The sequence below is a fragment of the Phyllobates terribilis genome, unplaced genomic scaffold (assembly GCF_046119375.1).
Source record: "Phyllobates terribilis strain yellow unplaced genomic scaffold, ASM4611937v1 Scaffold_268__1_contigs__length_2594270, whole genome shotgun sequence".
In the NCBI taxonomy this organism is placed as follows: domain Eukaryota; kingdom Metazoa; phylum Chordata; class Amphibia; order Anura; family Dendrobatidae; genus Phyllobates; species Phyllobates terribilis.
The window spans coordinates 124,389-142,465 of record NW_027363028.1 but is presented as its reverse complement, the minus strand read 5'-3'; the positions used below and the strand labels follow the sequence as shown (position 1 = coordinate 142,465).

The following is an 18,077-nucleotide window of genomic DNA, read 5'->3' as shown; positions in this document are numbered from 1 at the left end:
CGCGGCTCTGCTCCGTACGCCTCGTACACACACGGCTCTGCTCCGTACGTCTCGTACGCGCGCGGCTCCGCTCCGTACGCCTCGTACACGCGCGGCTCCGCACGCCTCGTACACGCGCGGCTCCGCTCCGTACGCCTCGTACACGCGCGGCTCCGCTCCGTACGCCTCGTACACGCGCGGCTCCGCTCCGTACGCCTCGTACACGCGCGGCTCCGCTCCGTACGCCTCGTACACGCGCGGCTCCGCTCCGTACGCCTCGTACACGCGCGGCTCCGCTCCGCACGCCTCGTACACGCGCGGCTCCGCTCCGTACGCCTCGTACACGCGCGGCTCCGCACGCCTCGTACACGCGCGGCTCCGCTCCGCACGCCTCGTACACACGCGGCTCCGCTCCGTACGCCTCGTACACACGCGGCTCCGCTCCGTACGCCTCGTACACACGCGGCTCCGCTCCGTACGCCTCGTACACACGCGGCTCCGCTCCGTTCGCCTCGTACACACGCGGCTCTGCTCCGTACACCTCGTACACACGCGGCTCTGCTCCGTACGCCTCGTACACACGCGGCTCTGCTCCGTACACCTCGTACACGCGCGGCTCTGCTCCGTACACCTCGTACACGCGCGGCTCTGCTCCGTACACCTCGTACACACGCGGCTCTGCTCCGTACACCTCGTACACACACGGCTCTGCTCCGTACACCTCGTACACACGCGGCTCTGCTACATCCACACTGTAAACCCCTCCTGACCCCACACATAAACTTCAGCTCATCCAGCACCATGACAACCAGCACAGCAGAGTCCTGCATCCACTGAGGCCCCTGATCATGTGACCCCTGACTCCTCCCCTCCTGTGACCTCATCACAGCTCCTGTGCGCACAGAGCAGCCATATATGTGGTGGCGGCTCTGCAGGTGGAGGTATGTGGAGACCCCCATTACTGGGCGCAGAGGGCATTAACCCCTTCAGCACGGAGACTCTTTTGGAGTCTTGTGTTGCCCCTTTATAAGAATCATAAGGTTTTTGTTCTGTTTCCTGTAATAGATACATACGACCCAACTATGGAGACAGGAAGGGGGGAAACGTATTGTTCTCATAGTACAGGACCCCATTACTGGCCCCACACAGTGTAATGCCCCCATTATGCCCCTTATGCAGGATGTATGATGCCCCCACACAGTGTAATGCCCCCATTATGCCCCTTATGCAGGATGTATGATGCCCCCACACAGTGTAATGCCCCCATTATGCCCCTTATGCAGTATGTATGATGCCCCCACAGTGTAATGCCCCCATTATGCCCCTTATGCAGTATGTATGATGCCCCCACAGTGTAATGCCCCCATTATGCCCCTTATGCAGTATGTATGATGCCCCCACAGTGTAATGCCCCCATTATGCCCGTTATGTAGTATGTATGATGCCACCACACAGTGTAATGCCCCCATTATGCCCCTTATGCAGGATGTATGATGCCCCCCACAGTGTAATGCCCCCATTATGCCCCTTATGCAGGATGTATGATACCCCCATACAGTATAATGCCCCCATTATGCCCCTTATACAGTATGTATGATGCCCGCACACAGTGTAATGCCCCCATTATGCCCCTTATGTAAGATGTATGATGCCCCCATACACTGTAATGCCCCCATTATGCCCCTTATGCAGGATGTATGATGCCCCCACACAGTGTAATACCCCATTATGCCCCTTATGTAGTATGTATGATGCCCCAACACAGTGTAATGCCCCCATTATACCCCTTATCCAGTATGTATGATGCCCCCACACAGTGTAATGCCCCCATTATGCCCCTTATGTAGGATGTATGATGCCCCCACACAGTGTAATGCCCCCATTATGCCCCTTATGCAGTATGTATGATGCCCCCACACAGTGTAATGCCCCCATTATGCCCCTTATGCAGTATGTATGATGCCCCCACACAGTGTAATGCCCCCATTATGCCTCTTATGCAGGATGTATAATGCCCCCATTATGCCCCTTATACAGTATGTATGATGCCCCCACACAGTGTAATGCCCCCATTATGCCCCTTATGCAGGATGTATTATGCCCCCACACAGTGTCATACCCCATTATGCCCCTTATGTAGTATGTATGATGCCCCAACACAGTGTAATGCCCCCATTATACCCCTTATCCAGTATGTATGATGCCCCCACACAGTGTAATGCCCCCATTATGCCCCTTATGTAGGATGTATGATGTCCCGACGGTGTAATGCCCCCAGTATGCCCCTTATCCAGTATGTATGATGCCCCCACACAGTGTAATGCCCCCATTATGCCCCTTATGCAGGATGTATGATGCCCCCACACAGTGTAATGCCCCCATTATGTCCCTTATGCAGGATGTGTGATGCCCCCATTATGCCCCTTATCCAGTATGTATGATGCCCCCACACAGTGTAATGCCCCCATTATGCCCCTTATGTAGGATGTATGATGCCCCGACGGTGTAATGCCCCCATTATGCCCCTTATCCAGTATGTATGATGCCCCCACACAGTGTAATGCCCCCATTATGCCCCTTATGCAGGATGTATGATGCCCCCACACAGTGTAATGCCCCCATTATGCCCCTTATACAGTATGTATGATGCCCCCACACAGTGTAATGCCCCCATTATGCCCCTTATGCAGGATGTATGATGCCCCCACACAGTGTAATGCCCCCATTATGCCCCTTATACAGTATGTATGATGCCCCCACACAGTGTAATGCCCCCATTATGCCACTTATGCAGGATGTATGATGCCCCCACACAGTGTAATGCCCCCATTATGCCCCTTATACAGTATGTATGATGCTCCCACACAGTGTAATGCCCCCATTATGCCCCTTATACAGGATGTATGATGCCCCCCACAGTTTAATGCCCCTATTATGCCCCTTATGCCGGATGTATGATGCCCCCACACAGTGTAATGCCCCCATTATGCCCCTAATGCAGGATGTATGATGCCCCCACACAGTGTAATGCCCCCATTATGCCCCTTATGCAGGATGTATGATGCCCCCACACAGTGTAATACCCCCATTATGCCCCTTATGCCGGATGTATGATGCCCCCATTATGCCCCTTATGCAGGATGTATGATGCCCCCACACATTGTAATACCCCCATTATGCCCCTTATACAGTATGTATGATGCCCCCACACAGTGTAATGCCCCCATTATGTCCGTTATGCAGGATGTATGATGCCCCACACAGTGTAATACCCCCATTATGTCCCTTATGCAGGATGTATGATGCCCCTACACAGTGTAATGCCCCCATTATGCCCCTAATGCAGGATTTATGATGCCCCCACACAGTGTAATGCCCCCATTATGCCCCTTATGCAGTATGTATGATGCCCCCACACAGTGTAATACCCCCATTATGCCCCTTATGCAGTATGTATGATGCCCCCACACAGTGAAATGCCCCCATTATGCCCCTTAAGCAGTATGTATGATGCCCACACACAGTGCAATGCCCCCATTATGCCCCTTATGCAGGATGTATGATGCCCCCACACAGTATAATGTTCCCATAGTATTGACTGAGGTCCTGCAGTTGGAATAATCCCTCCGGACAGTGGTTTTCCCTTTGCCTGCTTCCCTACATGTAGACCCTCGAGCATGTATACAGGCATGTAGGGGAGCAGGCCTTACTAGATATCGAGGCTTTGTACAGTAATATACCGCATGAGGATGGTATCAGGGGAGTAAGACATTTCTTGAAATCGAGGTCAATAGAGTGTAGCAGATATAATGACTTCACGGAGGATCTTCTAAAATTCACTCTTACTCATAACTTGTTTCTTTTGACAGGAAGTTCTTCCACCAGCTCAGGGGTACTGCAATGGAGAGCCCCTGTACCTCCTTGTATGCTAACCTATTCCTGGGCTGGTGGGAGGAAACCACAATATTCAGGGATGATCATAAGTGGTGGCATCCATATATTGGGGTATGGTACAGATATATTGACACTTTTTTTTATCATCAGGTCAGAGACGAGTGAAGAATTTCTTGAATTTGTTAGGGAACTCAATATCCATAGAGTGGGCCTGAGATTTACATTGGAGTTTAATTATTACCAGTTGCCTTTCCTGGATGTACCAATCAAGAAAGAACGAGATGGAACCCTGGGGACACTCCAATACCATAAACCTACAAGCACTAATAAACTATTGAAGTAGGATAGTCACCACCCCATCTTCCTAAAAAAAAAAAAAAAAAGCAATATCCAAGTGCCAATGTTTACAGTTGAGAAGAAACTGCTCTAATGTCACAGATATTAATATACAGGCAATAAACATGAACACCAGATTCAAGGAAAAAGGTACCCACAGTACATTTTGGATTCCACACGATTGTTTGCAGAAAAACAGGAGAGACAGACACTCCTCCATACCTAACCAAGACACCAAGAAAAAGATTGAATAACACGAGTAATAGGAACTTGTGACAATCAGTGACCTTATCTTTAATATCCTCAGAAAACACTAGTATGTACTTGTGGCCGACCCGGACCTGAGGGTGCTGTGGGATCTACTCCCACAATAACTTTCAGAAAGGGTTGGTCAATTAGGGACCGTTTAGTGCATAGTTTCTACAAAAACCTGCACTCAAGGGGACTTGGCTGGATAGAAGAGTCTTTTGTTTCTTTAGATGTGAGAAAGTTGTACATGTAATTGGTTGACACCATGTAAATCTTTGTCGAGTTCCTCCACCGGTAAAACCTTTTTCCAGAGGGATTATTCCAATTGTAAAACTTCAGGACTTGTATATGTGGCCACATGCACCTGCCCCCTAGATTATATATGCACGACCAAGAGGGAATCTATATGGCGGGTGGAGGAGCATTTGGGCGAAATACGCCATGGTCAGGACACCCCATTAGTGAGAAACGTGAACAGTGTACACTGAGGTGAAACCGGAGACCTCTCCTTTTGTGTCATTCAGGTGGTTAATCCCAATGTGAAAGGAGGTGATCTCAATAGATGTATCCTCAAAAAGGAAATTGAGTGGATTTCCAAACTGGATTCAGGAACCCCTAAGGGACTGAATGAGCAGATTTCCTGTGCCTGTTTTGTGTGAATACAGCCCTATTCTGGATTACATTTTTGGTTTTATACTCTACCCATTGCTACTCAGTTCCCTGTGAATGAGGTTCACATATTTTACTTCATCAAGATATCTGAGCTTCTATATCAGAATTATTTCTTATCAGTTATATCCCACATACTATTTAGTAATACACAAGGATCACTACACTTGTTAATCTCTAATTATGCAATAGGGGTCAAATATGACCATTTATGAATATACTGTGGGCCACCATCCCATATTTTTTGTAGTGATAAAGTAGATCTACATGCCTGTTGCATGATGGGAGGATGTGCAATACTTGTTTTTAGTCTCCCATGACACTGATCTCAGAGAGAGGATTTTTCTGTTGGTGGAATGCAATCCAATACCATGTGCGCTCCGGCATGGAACGTAGGCATGTGCATTTGTGGACAATGATCCTAGATGTGCTCTGTCGTGGAATGATAACTACGGGCATTCGCAGTCACAGGTATGAGTGGTGCGGCGGCAATCAGTTTATCTGGCGTTTCAGTGTAAAGCACGTCACTTCCAGACATGCACACTAGGTGATGGACATTATCGGAACTCTAGTTCATGAGAAGTAGCGTAGGTGCAGTACATTATTGTAGACAGACTCCATTCTGTATATCCTGTGACAATTCACCTCTAGGAATGGGAATGGGCCTCCTAGTCTGGGAGGGGTTTTGGATGAAGTGGGCTATTTAAACATGGACACCTGGCTATTAGGCACACTATGCTGAACATCATGAATTATCACTGTATCAAGCCTCCTGATGAACCTATTGGGGAAACGCGTTGAGGCGGATTATTGAAACATTCTCTGAGTACCCCATACCCTTTCCTTTATACATATTGTAGGGGTTTTACTCACTTGGGTGAGACAGGAGGAAAACATGAGGTATGTTCCTTTAAAAGTTCATGTGGGTTTATTGCTTCATAAACCCAGAAGCCAAACAGAAAAGCAAATAGCCTTTAGATCAGGCAAACAAAGTAAATGTCCTTAGCATGTCTCTGCTCAGCCAGGCCTGTGTGGCACAAGCTGGGGTAGCGTCCAGTGTCCTGGCTTGGTCTGAAGACAAACATACACAGGAGGCCTTCTCCCTCCAAACACACAGACCATGTGCCAAACAACAGCCTCCATTTTATAGGCTGTTAACCACACCCAGAGGTGAGGTAAGTGGGTAACTGGAACCGCCCATTCTCTTTTAGCTACCCGTAACCCGCTCCCAGGTGCACCAAACGATCCTCTTAGTGCTTATGTGCCCTAGAGAAACACTCCGGGTTACATCACAGACACCAGCCATCTCTGTGATAACTCCCATCGACTGGGTGACCATTAGCCACCTTACATACATCCTCCCTCTGCCTTAAGCTGTGGGGCTAGGGACCTTCTACTACCAGACAAGGGATTCTGGAGAGGGCATCGGCTTTACCATGTAGCTTCCCTGCTCTATGTTCTACATGGAAGTGGAAGTCCTGTAGGGCTATAAACCAGCGGGTGACCCTGGCATTTTTCCCTTTGTTTCCCTTATCCATCTGAGTGGGGCATAGTTGGATACTAATTTAAATTTTCGACCTAACAGATAGTACCGTAAGGTGTCCACTGCCCACTTTATGGCCAAGCACTCCTACTCTATGACTGAATAATTTTTCTCGCAGGAGGACAGCTTTCTACTCAGGTAGAGGACAGGGTGCTCCTCCCTGTGTATCTCCTGGGAAAGGACTGCTCCTAAACCGACATCTGAGGCATCTGTTGGAGTATAAACTCCTTCTTGAAGTCTGGGGCAACCAGGACCGGTTGACTACACAGAGCCAGTTTCATTTCTTGAAAGGCCGTCTCCGCCTCTGCAGTCCACTTGGCCATGGCTGATTTTGTCCCTTTAAAGGAGGTCAGTCGGGTGCGGCCATCATGGCGAAGTTTGGGATGAATTTTCTGTAGTATCCCACGATTCCCAGGAAGGGTCTGACTTGCTTTTTCTACAGCGGTCCACTTTAGTAATTTGGGGTTTTATCTTGCCTCTACCCACTACATATCCGAGGTACTTGGCTTCTTATTTCCCCATGGCACATTTCTTCAGGTTTATTGAAAACCCTGCCTTCCTCAGAGCATCAAACACAGCCTGGACTTCTTCCAGATGACTCTCCAGGTCTGGTCTAAAGATAATAATATCGTCCAGGTATGCTGCGGCATATTTCTTATGGGATGCAAGGATGCGATACATCGGTCTCTGGAAGGTTGCAGTGACCCCCTGCAGTCCTAACTGCATCTGGATATACTGGAAGCATCCGTCCGGCATAGAAAACGCAGTCTTCTCTTTGGCTCCCTTTGTCATGGGGATCTGCCAATATCCCTTCGTCAGATCCAAGGTGGTTATTTACCTTGCTGGCCCAAGCCTCTCGATCAGCTCATTGACGCATGGCATGGGATATGCGTCAAATTTGGAGCCCTCTTTCAACTTCCGATAGTCGTTGCAGAATCTCCACTCGCCATCGGGCTTTGGGACCAAGACGATAGGGCTCGACCAACCGCTCTTGGATTCTTCAATGATACCGAGCTTCAGTATACGAGCCACCTCTTTTGGAGATCAACTCTCGTTGCGCCTCCGGTATCCAATAGGGCTTCAAGTTCACCCGCACATGTGGCTCCGTCAGAATCTCGTGTTCTATGAACCTTGTGCAGCCCGATAATTCCGAGAACAGATCCTGGTTCTTCTGCAGCAACTCCCGACACTGCTGTTTCTCAGCCTTCATTAGCGTTTCCACTATTGCGCCAGCGTCACCTTCTGGCTTGCCCAGCAAGCATGGAGCTTCCACAGCTTCTCTGTCTTGCCATGGCTTGATGAGGTTGATGTGGTATATCTGGTATGGCTTACGTCATCCCTGTTGATGAACCTTGTAGTTCACTTCACCCACTTTTTCCAACACCTCATATGGCCCTTGCCACTTAGCCAAGAACTTACTTTCCACCGTAGGAATTAGCACGAGGACTTGGTCTCCCGGATTGAGTTGCCTCACTTTGGCTGACCAGTTGTAGACTCTGGCATGAACTTCTTGTGCCTGGAGGAGATGTTTTTTTATGATGGGCATCACCTTCGCAATCAACTCCTACATCAGAGCGACGTGCTCGATAACGCTCCTGTGGGGCGTGACCTCTGCGTCCCAGGTTTCCTTTGTGACATCCAGGAGACCCCGCGGATGTCGGCCATGCAGGAGTTCGAATGGCGAGAACCCCGTAGAGGCCTGTGGAACCTCTCGGATGGAGAAAAGGTATGGTAGGAGACAGTCCCAGTTTCTACCATCCCTTTCTATGACCTTCCTCAGTATACTTTTCAGAGTCTTGTTAAACTGTTCGACAAGGCCATCTGTCTGAGGATGGTATACTGAAATCCTCAGTTGGGAGATTTGCAGGACTTTGCATAACTCCCTCATCACCTTACTCATAAAGGGAGTTACCTGGTCGGTGAGTATCTCCCTTTGGTAAGCCTGTTTGGGACAACACGTGGACCAACTTGCAGGCTATACTCTTTGCGGAGGAGTTTCTCAGTGGAATCTTTTTAGTATAGCGTGTGGCATAGTCCAGGATAACCAATATATATTTATGCCCACGAGCAGATTCAACCAGGGGACCGACCAAGTCTATATCAATTCTCTCGAATGGCACTTCAATAATGGGCAAATGGCACGAGGTGACTTCGAAAGTGAGAGGTGGTGGTGGTTAACTGGCACATAGGGCTAGACCTGCAATACTTAAATATTTCACGGGGACATCCGGGACAATAGAACCTCTGCATGATTCATTCCTGTGTTTTTTTTTCACTTCCAGATGTCCGTCCCCCCCCCCCCCCCCCCAAGACATGTGAATGGGCCATGTCCAACAGCTTCCGTCTAAAGGGGCCCGGCACTATTAATTGCTCTACACGCTCCTCCCTCACTTCCGTGACCCGGTACAACAACTCCCCACTCATCATAAAATGGGGAAATCTTGTGTCAGCCCCCGGCTCCTGTGCAACCCCATTTATAACAGTGACATTATTAAAGGCTTTCTTCAGAGTTAGGTCCCTATGCTGGGCAGAGCCAAAATTCCTGCTGGTCACTCCTAACTCCAGAATGGCAGACTCTGGGGGCGCTACCTCCTTATCCTCCACAAGGACACAAAAGGGAAACCTGTCAGACTCTGGATGTGGTGATACCTCATCAAGGTTAACTGGTTTCTTATCTGAGCCAGAAAGCCATGAACCCTTCCCCCACAGATCCCAAAACAAACAAAATTCCCAGCCTATAATAATAGGGTGCAATAAGTTCTGAACGACACCGACCTCGTGGGACTCAGTACTGTGGGCTGTTTCAATGTCCACTCTGGCCATGGGGTAGTCCTTAGCCTCACCATGAATGCACTGAATGCCAACTTTTTTCCCCGGGATAATTTGGTGAGGAAGGGTGGTCCTCATAAGGGTCACCAGAATCTCGGAATCTAGCAGTGCCATTAACTCCCGTCCGTTCACCTTCACGTGATATGCTTGTGGCCCCTCACTGGGTGAACAGTTTACACTGCAGGCCAGATAAGCATAATATGAACAACTGCATCCTATGCTGCAATTCATCGGCTCAGGGATCAGGGGACAACGGGCGGCTATATGGCCTGGGCCGTGGCACCTCCAGCAAACAACGTCACCCGTAGGGACTTTGGACCCACAGTATGGAGTGAGCTGCCTTCCCAAGGAATCTTCAACTCCCTGGTATCTCTCGACCTGTCTGACCAGTTCATCCGCATTCTGGGAATCACCCTGGGCAACCAAAGTCTGTATGGGCCTCGGAAGGGAGTGCACAAACCGGTCCATCACCACCCGTCTCTACCATCTGCGCAGGCATAGAGGACTCCAGCTGCAGCCACTTATGGACCAGGTGCAACAGTTCAAATATTTGGGAGCGAGGTGGTTTGTCCCGGTGATACTCCCAGCACTGAACCCGCTGTGCCCTGATAGTCATTGTCACCCCCAAGTGCAAGAGAATCTCAGTTTTTAGCTTGCCATACTCTTTGGCGTCCTGCAAAGCTAAATCATAGTACACCTTCTGGGGCTCTCCCGTCAAGTATGGCGCCAGTACCTCTGCCCACTCTGACCATTAGCCACTTTACAATACCTTGATACATATCTGGTTTTATGACTTCCCCCACGGCTGATAAAAGGGACCCTCTGGGACTTATCTGACCTCTAATATGGACATACAGATGATAGAAATGTGAATCTATACATCTATGCCTCATATTAGAGGTCTGTTTGTTGTAAAATGGCTTTTTATTCAGTGAAGATTCCAATGCTTGCTGGCCAGGGGATGGGAAGAAATCCCCGCCTACTGTGTTGATTAAAATATTTCCCCCCTTTCCTGCATGTCACAGTGCCCTGTGACGTGCAGTCGCCATGTCCAGATCCCGCGCCTGCGCGCTTTTTGCGGTAGTGACCCACTTGTACTGTGTACTATGCAGCCATAGTACTGCAGAGATCTTGAGCCAAGGCGCCGGGAATTCACCGTGACTCACCGGCACCTGCGCACAAGATCCCTGCAGTACTATGACTGCATAGTACACAGTACAGCTGCACCTTCCGTAAAAAGTGAAGTGCGTGGGACCTGGACATGCTAACTGCACGTCACAGGGCACTTCTTCCCATCCACCGGCCCGCAAACATCGGAATCTTCACTGAATAAAAAGCCATTTCACAGCAAACAGACCTCTAATATGAGGCATACTGGTAAGTATAGATTCACATTTCTATCACCTGTATCCCCATATTAGAGGTTAGATAAGTCCCAGCGGGTGACAGGTTCCCTTTAATCAGCCATGGGGTAGTCGGTAGAGTGGATTCCCTTTAATAAGTACTCACTAAGCCCCATTCTTCGTGCAGATACTAATGAATCCAGGACCTATGAGATTTTTAACACATGATAGTTGGATAGATAGAGGCGTACCATTCATAGTAGCAGCTCACACGGCCACTATGGTGTCCATGAAAAAACACAGAATTTGACCTTGGTTTTAGTTGGTATCCATGCAGCACATAAATGCATGTTTACTAGGGCCATTAATCAGAAAAAAAACCTATAAGAAGAAAAATGGTCATAAACCCTGCTGTAAATAAATAAATTAAAAGCAAAAGTGCATTTAAATAAAATAGGGTCCTTAGCAACACTGTTTTTGATCAAAAATAGCATGAAAGCTATCCCACCATGGCAAGGTGAACCCATTTGGGATAGGCCTGCTATGTATAATAAAAACCTTACCATGTGTCTGCCTCAAACTTCTGTGTGTGAATAAGACATGAGATCTAACGTGATAGAAAATTACAGTCCGGGAAAGACGGGAAACATTCATATAGACGACAGGCGGAGATGTGGTCAGTGAAACACTCTGGCTAAATATGTTTCTAGTGCTGTAGTAGAAGATGAAGATGTCGTCCTCATCATGAAATAGTTATTTCTCATATTACTTGTACTGAATATCTCCTGCAGTATTGCTAATGCCGATTGCAATGTTGGTAAATGAGGCGAGAATTAGCTTTATGGAAGATGAGTCTTTGAGAAATGTGTTCAGCTACAGACTCCAAGAAAGAATCCGCTTGCTGTCTGTGGCTTAAAATATATAGGTTTTATTAGTATATGTAAAGAAGAAAACTAAATACTGTAAAATAATAAATCTCCTCATATGTTTCCCCTTATTATCTCCAGTAATTGTATTATTACACAGGATTTTTATGATGTTACATTGGCTCATCATCTTCTCATTCAGGTCTTTACAATATCAGATCCTCTCAGTGAAGATCTTCTATTTAAGAGAATTTTCCTTATGGACCCATCAAAGATGGATATGGACAGAGACAAGATGGCGGAGAGGATATTACACCTCACCCTAGAGATCCTCTTCCGGCTTACTGGAGAGGTGAGAGATTCTGATGACGTCACATTACATCATTCTTATCTATGGGAATAACAGATGGCCAGAACTGGAGAGGTGAGGACTCTGGAAATGTCTGTAGTGAGATTTATTAATGTGTCTCTCCATAACCAGGATTACACATTAGTAAAGAAGACCTCTAGTGAGCGCTGTCAGGACCCTGTGTCTGAGGGATGGGAAAGACCCCTGAGCCCAATCACAGGGCCTCCATCTCACCCCTTGATACATGAGGACATCAATGACCAGAAGATTCTAGAACTCACCTACAAGATGATCGAGCTGCTGACTGGAGAGGTGACACTGCTGGGAATACTGGGACATTATACAGTAACACTATGAAAGGATCGGGGGGATGACTGTATCATTGTATGTGTCAGGTTCCTATAAGGTGTCAGGATGTCGCTGTCTATTTCTCCATGGAGGAGTGGGAGTATTTAGAAGGACACAAAAATCTGTACAGGGACGTCATGTTGGAGGTTCCCCAACCCCTCACATCACCAGGTAATAGACAGGACTAAATACACACGGCCCATAATTATCTGTATGTAAAGAATGAATTCAGTTCCTGTATGTGTTTCCTCCAGATATATCCAGTAAGAGGACAACACCAGAGAGATGTCCCCGTCCTCTTCTTCCACATGACTGTAAAGAAGAAGATCCCAATGTTCCTCAGGATCATCAGGTAGATGGAGAGAAGATGTCATGAGATCTCACCTATGATGTGTAGACTGCTGTGATGGTCTTGTGTTCGGTGGTGATTTATCCACCAGTATTATATGTTTTATACTTGTGTAATGAGAACGGTGGAGATGGCAGGATTAAATCTGATCTTAGATATAACGTCTCATCTGTTTGTGACTTTTACAATATTTGTTTCAGGGTGAAGATCTGACCCATATTAATACTACAGAGACATATGTGAGGGGTGATGAGCGGTGTAAAGAGGAGATTTCTACATATGACTACCCAGGTGAGTAGTGACCACTAAATGCAGAGAAGTCACAGATTCTTCTCAGTCACCGGCTGTGGCTGCTTTATCAGTGGTGTAGTCCGGCCGTATCACAATCGTGTGATCACCATTTTGCAACTAGACCAAAACATTCTCCATCCAAAACTGTTCAAATGATTTTGGGCCTTGAAAGCCCTTTTCTACATAACTTACAACCTGGAGGATCCACCTGCCCCCTGGAATTGGGAGACGCTGACCGTGACCTGCCCAGGTCTGTAAACTACAAAGCCTAATGACAGCGTACATAGAAAGTGCTGACAAGTTAGAAAATCACTTGAAGAAAAATATTATGATGGGCCTGTAAGAGAAAGCGGAGGGTAATGATGCTGTCGGCTTCCTAGAACCCTGATATCTTATTGGATGAATCTACCTTCTCTCCCTTCTGTGCTGCTGAATGTACTCATATGGTCCCTACAAGACCAGGTCCAGTCTTTCTGGCCAAACTTTACTTTTATGATCTACAACATTAAATGTGCAGTGAGGCCAAGTGTGAATTTCTGTTCAATAACAGCAGAGTTTCCCTTTATCCTGACTTTTCAATTTCTTTTAAAACCGATTAACTTCAAACAGGATTGTGATAAACTAAACAAAAAAAAAAAACATTACACCTGTGCCATGATATATCTCTAAGCTAAATTTAAGACACCTCAGCTCTGCACTATTATAATAAGTTCTCTTTGAATGTCTAATATTTCTTCTTGAAACTCATCTGACAGAAAATATTGTCCCTTACGATAGTTTAGATGCCAAGAGCCACCGAGCCCCATACTCCAATTACCCCAGAGAGGTTTCACCACTAGTTACTCACTACTTACTGATGGAGAATGTTGAGTTTGATGTGTTATTGTCTATACTCACAGTTTTGACTACAGTAGTTGGTTCCCAAAATACTCTGATTTAACCCCTTCCTGCAGCCAGTTTTGTGTTCCTATCAGGGCCCATTTTTCAAATCTGACATGTGCCACTTTATGCGGTAATAACTTTGGAATTCTTCACAAAGGATAATAGGAAACAAATGGACCTTACAAATTATATTCCAACTTCTCTTGAATCCGACGATACCCTATATACGGTTGTACACTACTGTCTGGGCACATGGCAGGTTGAGAAGGGGAGGAGCGACACTTAGCTAATAGATTGCAGACACAATGTATTGGGGCCACTGTTCATGGTCACCTGGCAGCTCAAAAGATGGCCAACACGAACAGGCTTGGCGCTATCTACTCCATTTTCCAGATCCCAGGGTTTGCCTTGCTCATCACACTTTAACCCCTCTACATGGATTTGGACTTATCTTGGGCCACAGTGTTACCTGCTATTCTGTGATGTGAGATGGCAAGAAGAATAGTGGGGTAGCCAGATCAGAACATGGAGGTCAGAGAAAATACAAAATCACACGAGTAGTCAGTAAACGGGCCGAGGTCACAACAGGAAACAAATACACAAGCCGGGAGCTGAGCACAGAGGACTGACCCAGAGGAGAACAAGGCTGGATCTGGCAGCTTCCGGCAATATGCTTCCAGCTTTAGTAGGGTGCGGTGCTTTCCAGTTGGCTGAAGCAGAGAGCAGATTACTCCAGCTGGACAGCACACACACCCATACTGCCAGACTGGATAGTACTACTGGTCCCAGGCACCCTAATCTTAGTGGCTGGACAGAGCCTGTGCCACCCAGAGCTTCTGGTTCTGACGTCTCCTCCATCACCAGCTCCTCCTGCAGAATGAATAAGGCGGCTCCTGGTGACAGAAGCAGACGTTGCAGGAGCAGATCCCGGGGGAGATGGGACACACCATTTGCACAAACCCTAATGTGACCAAATTGCAGAAAGCCAGAGCAGTAGAAATCCCCATAAAGTGACACCATTTTGGAAATTATAACCCTCAGTGAAATAATCTATAGGAGTAGTGACTATTTTGACTCCACAGGCACTTTCCGGAAATTAGCACACACATTACCCAACACATAGTGCCCAGATTGTGCTCCAGGAGACACACACCATAAATTAAGTGGGTTCTTCTCACTATAGTAATGCCGAATACATGGAGGCTAAATGTGGTTTGGGCGCAGAAGCGAGGGGGAGATCTGACTTTGGGAGAGCGGATATTGCTGGATTGGTTTATGGAAGCCATGTTGATTCTCAAGAGCCTTTGAGCCACTAATAATGTGGAAACCTCTGGTTTTCCATTGACAGATGATGGACCTGAGTGGGGACTTGTTTTTTGTGAGATGAGTAGAAGTTTTTATTGATATTATTTTCACCTACATAACATTGTTTGGTGGCTTTTTATTCCATATTTGGGAGGCAGAATGAATAAACAGTTGAACACTACGATCCACTGGTTCATCCTATGAGGTTTTCTAGTAGACTGTGAACTGTTATTGTCTTGGTGAATAATGACGGCTAACATAGGGCAAACTTTAAAAAAAATCACAGAAAAAGATACAGCCTTACTAACATCAAATCATATAACAAATGCACTAGCAGGATGCCGCAGACCCCCATGATAAAGGTGGGGGCAGCACAGGTGCAAAATACTGATGGAGCAACCACTCACAATCGTACCAATTCATGGAGGGGGTTGCTGCCTAGTATTAAAGATGCACACAGATGAAGCTTGCATAGGACGCCAGTCACACAGGTAGGTGTGATGCCCAGTGTCTGGCTTAGCCTAATGATGCCCATACTATTAGATCAGGAGGGCTGCCTAGCACTATATAAGTGCACCCCACATGGACAGACACCCCTGTACACCCAACCAACACTAAAATGCTAGTGCATTTGTTATCTGATTTGGTGTTGGTAAGGCTGATTTTTCTGTGATGTTTTCTTGGTAAATAATGATACTTTACATAAAGTGCATTTTTACGGAGAGTTTAAGTAAAAATGTTCAACAATATAAATTTTGTTATTCATAACTAATAATTGGTTTTATTCTTGGCAGATGACTGTACCAGGAGATCAGAGGGACAGCTGACACCTTCAATTTTTAAATCAGATGATCTTGAGATCACACAAGATACAATTGAAGTGAATGACATTACTCCAGATATACCATCATCCATTCACAGCAAAGATCTGTCATCTGATTCATTACTGACTACTAAGGAAAGTCAAAGTCACAAAATAAGCATTAAAAAACAAATTGTTCCTAAAGCAAAGAAGCCATTTTCATGTTCAGAATATGGAAATAGTTTTTCCCTCGAAAAGTCTTTTTTTAAACATCAAAGCATTCACACAGCGGAGAATAGATTTTTTTGTTTCAAGTGTGGGAAATTTTTTAACCAGAAATCGGATCTTGTTAATCACCAGAGAAGTCACACAGGGGAGAAGCCTTTTTCTTGTTCAGAATGTGGAAAATGTTTTGCAGAGAAATCAATTTTAATCAGACATCAGAGAACTCACACAGGGGAGAAGCCTTTTTCCTGTTCAGAATGTGGGAAATATTTTAGCCGAAACTCAGGTTTGCTTAAGCACAAGAGAATTCACACAGGGGAGAAGCCTTTTTCTTGTTCAGAATGTGGGAAATATTTTAACCAGAAATCATATTTGGTTAATCACCAGAGAACTCACACAGGGGAAAAGCCTTTTTGCTGTTTAGAATGTGGGAAATGTTTTAACCAGAAATCAAATTTGGTTAATCACCAGAAAACTCACACAGGGGAGAAGCCTTTTTCCTGTTCAGAATGTGGGAAATGTTTCATCCAGAAATCAGATATGGTTAAGCACAAGAGAACTCACACAGGGGAGAAGCCTTTTACCTGTTTAGAATGTGGGAAATGTTTTAGCGATAAATCAGATTTTATTAAGCACCAAAGAACTCACACAGGGGAGAAGCCTTTTTCCTGTTCAGAATGTGGGAAATGTTTTGTGAAGAAATCATCACTTCTTAGTCACCAAAGTATTCACACAGACGAGAAGCCATTTTCATGTTCTTAATGTGGGAAATGGTTTACACGGAAATCAACTCTTAAAGGAAAGGTGCCGCATTTTTACATTATGTAAAATAAATTAAAATGTTAAATTCCTTAATGTTATAACATATTTTCAAGTGCCCAGTATTTATAGTTTATTTTTTATTAATTTGTTTTGCAGCTACTGGGGGCTGCCATCTTGCTTTTCAGGAGTGTAAGAGTTACTACGTTACTACCTCTTGAAGCTCATCAAGAGAATGCCAAGAGTGTGCAATGCAGTCATCAAAGCAAAAGCTGGCTACTATGAAGAACCTAGAATGTAAGACATATTTCAGTTGTTTCACACTTTTTTGTTAAGTATATAATTCCACATGTGTTAATTCATGGTTTTGATGCCTTCAGTGTGAATGTACAAGTTTCATAGTCATGAAAATACAGAAAAATCTTTAAGTGAGAAGGTGTGTCCAAATGTTTGGTCTGTACTGTACATTTTTTCAATGTAAAAGAGGCAATTGTGAGGAAAGCAGAGGAGTTGGGTCCTGGTGATTTAAATGGAAACGCATATAATTGCTCACATATCTATCCTGAATGACACTTGCTAAAAGAAGGGTATTGAAACCACTACTTGATGCCATCCGGGAAAATGGCCTGATGTACTCCTGGGGGTACCCATTCTGGCTGCATATTTTCAAAGATCCAAGCAACATGAGAACTATTTGTGATGCCCTGGACATTCCATATACCTGACTGCCCACCTGCTCCACCATTGCCACAGAGAGTTCCAGCACGTCACAGAAGGCGTTCAATGGATCAGGAACTTGATGGTGATGCAGCCAGATGGGAAAAGAACCTGCCAATCATATGAGCTCCTGAAATTAATCTGGTCTTCCCTGATGAGAGACAGTTTGCCGATGCTTACTTATTTCTTTAAGCATATAATTAGATATATCTAAATAGAGTATTAGGTGCCACTCTTCCACTATATAGAATGTCTAAGTTCATATAAGATCTTAGACTGGCATATAAGTTGAGTTCACATGATACTACTGTAATATCAGGCTGTATTACATTACTTGCTTTA

The 18,077-nt window shown here is 45.9% G+C and overlaps 1 protein-coding gene across 1 annotated transcript; it reads left to right on the top strand.

Annotated features, from left to right (window-relative positions):
* The first annotated feature begins 838 nt into the window (after positions 1-838).
* Positions 839-17,254, top strand: LOC141219395 (uncharacterized). Its single transcript, XM_073666112.1, has 7 exons — positions 839-920; positions 11,911-12,060; positions 12,190-12,369; positions 12,453-12,576; positions 12,660-12,757; positions 12,955-13,045; positions 16,027-17,254. The coding sequence occupies exons 2-7, from the start codon at positions 11,968-11,970 to the stop codon at positions 17,019-17,021; spliced, it is 1,581 nt and encodes a 526-aa protein (XP_073522213.1). The 5' UTR covers positions 839-920; positions 11,911-11,967; the 3' UTR covers positions 17,022-17,254.
* Positions 17,255-18,077: the final 823 nt, after the last annotated feature.

Bases quoted from the DNA above. Each gene is read 5' to 3' on its own strand.
- LOC141219395 (XM_073666112.1), top strand. From the start codon at position 11,968: ATGGACCCATCAAAGATGGATATGGACAGAGACAAGATGGCGGAGAGG. The intron at 12,370-12,452 runs GTGACACTGCTG...TGTATGTGTCAG, and splicing joins TCGAGCTGCTGACTGGAGAG to GTTCCTATAAGGTGTCAGGA. The intron at 13,046-16,026 runs GTGAGTAGTGAC...TATTCTTGGCAG, and splicing joins TTCTACATATGACTACCCAG to ATGACTGTACCAGGAGATCA.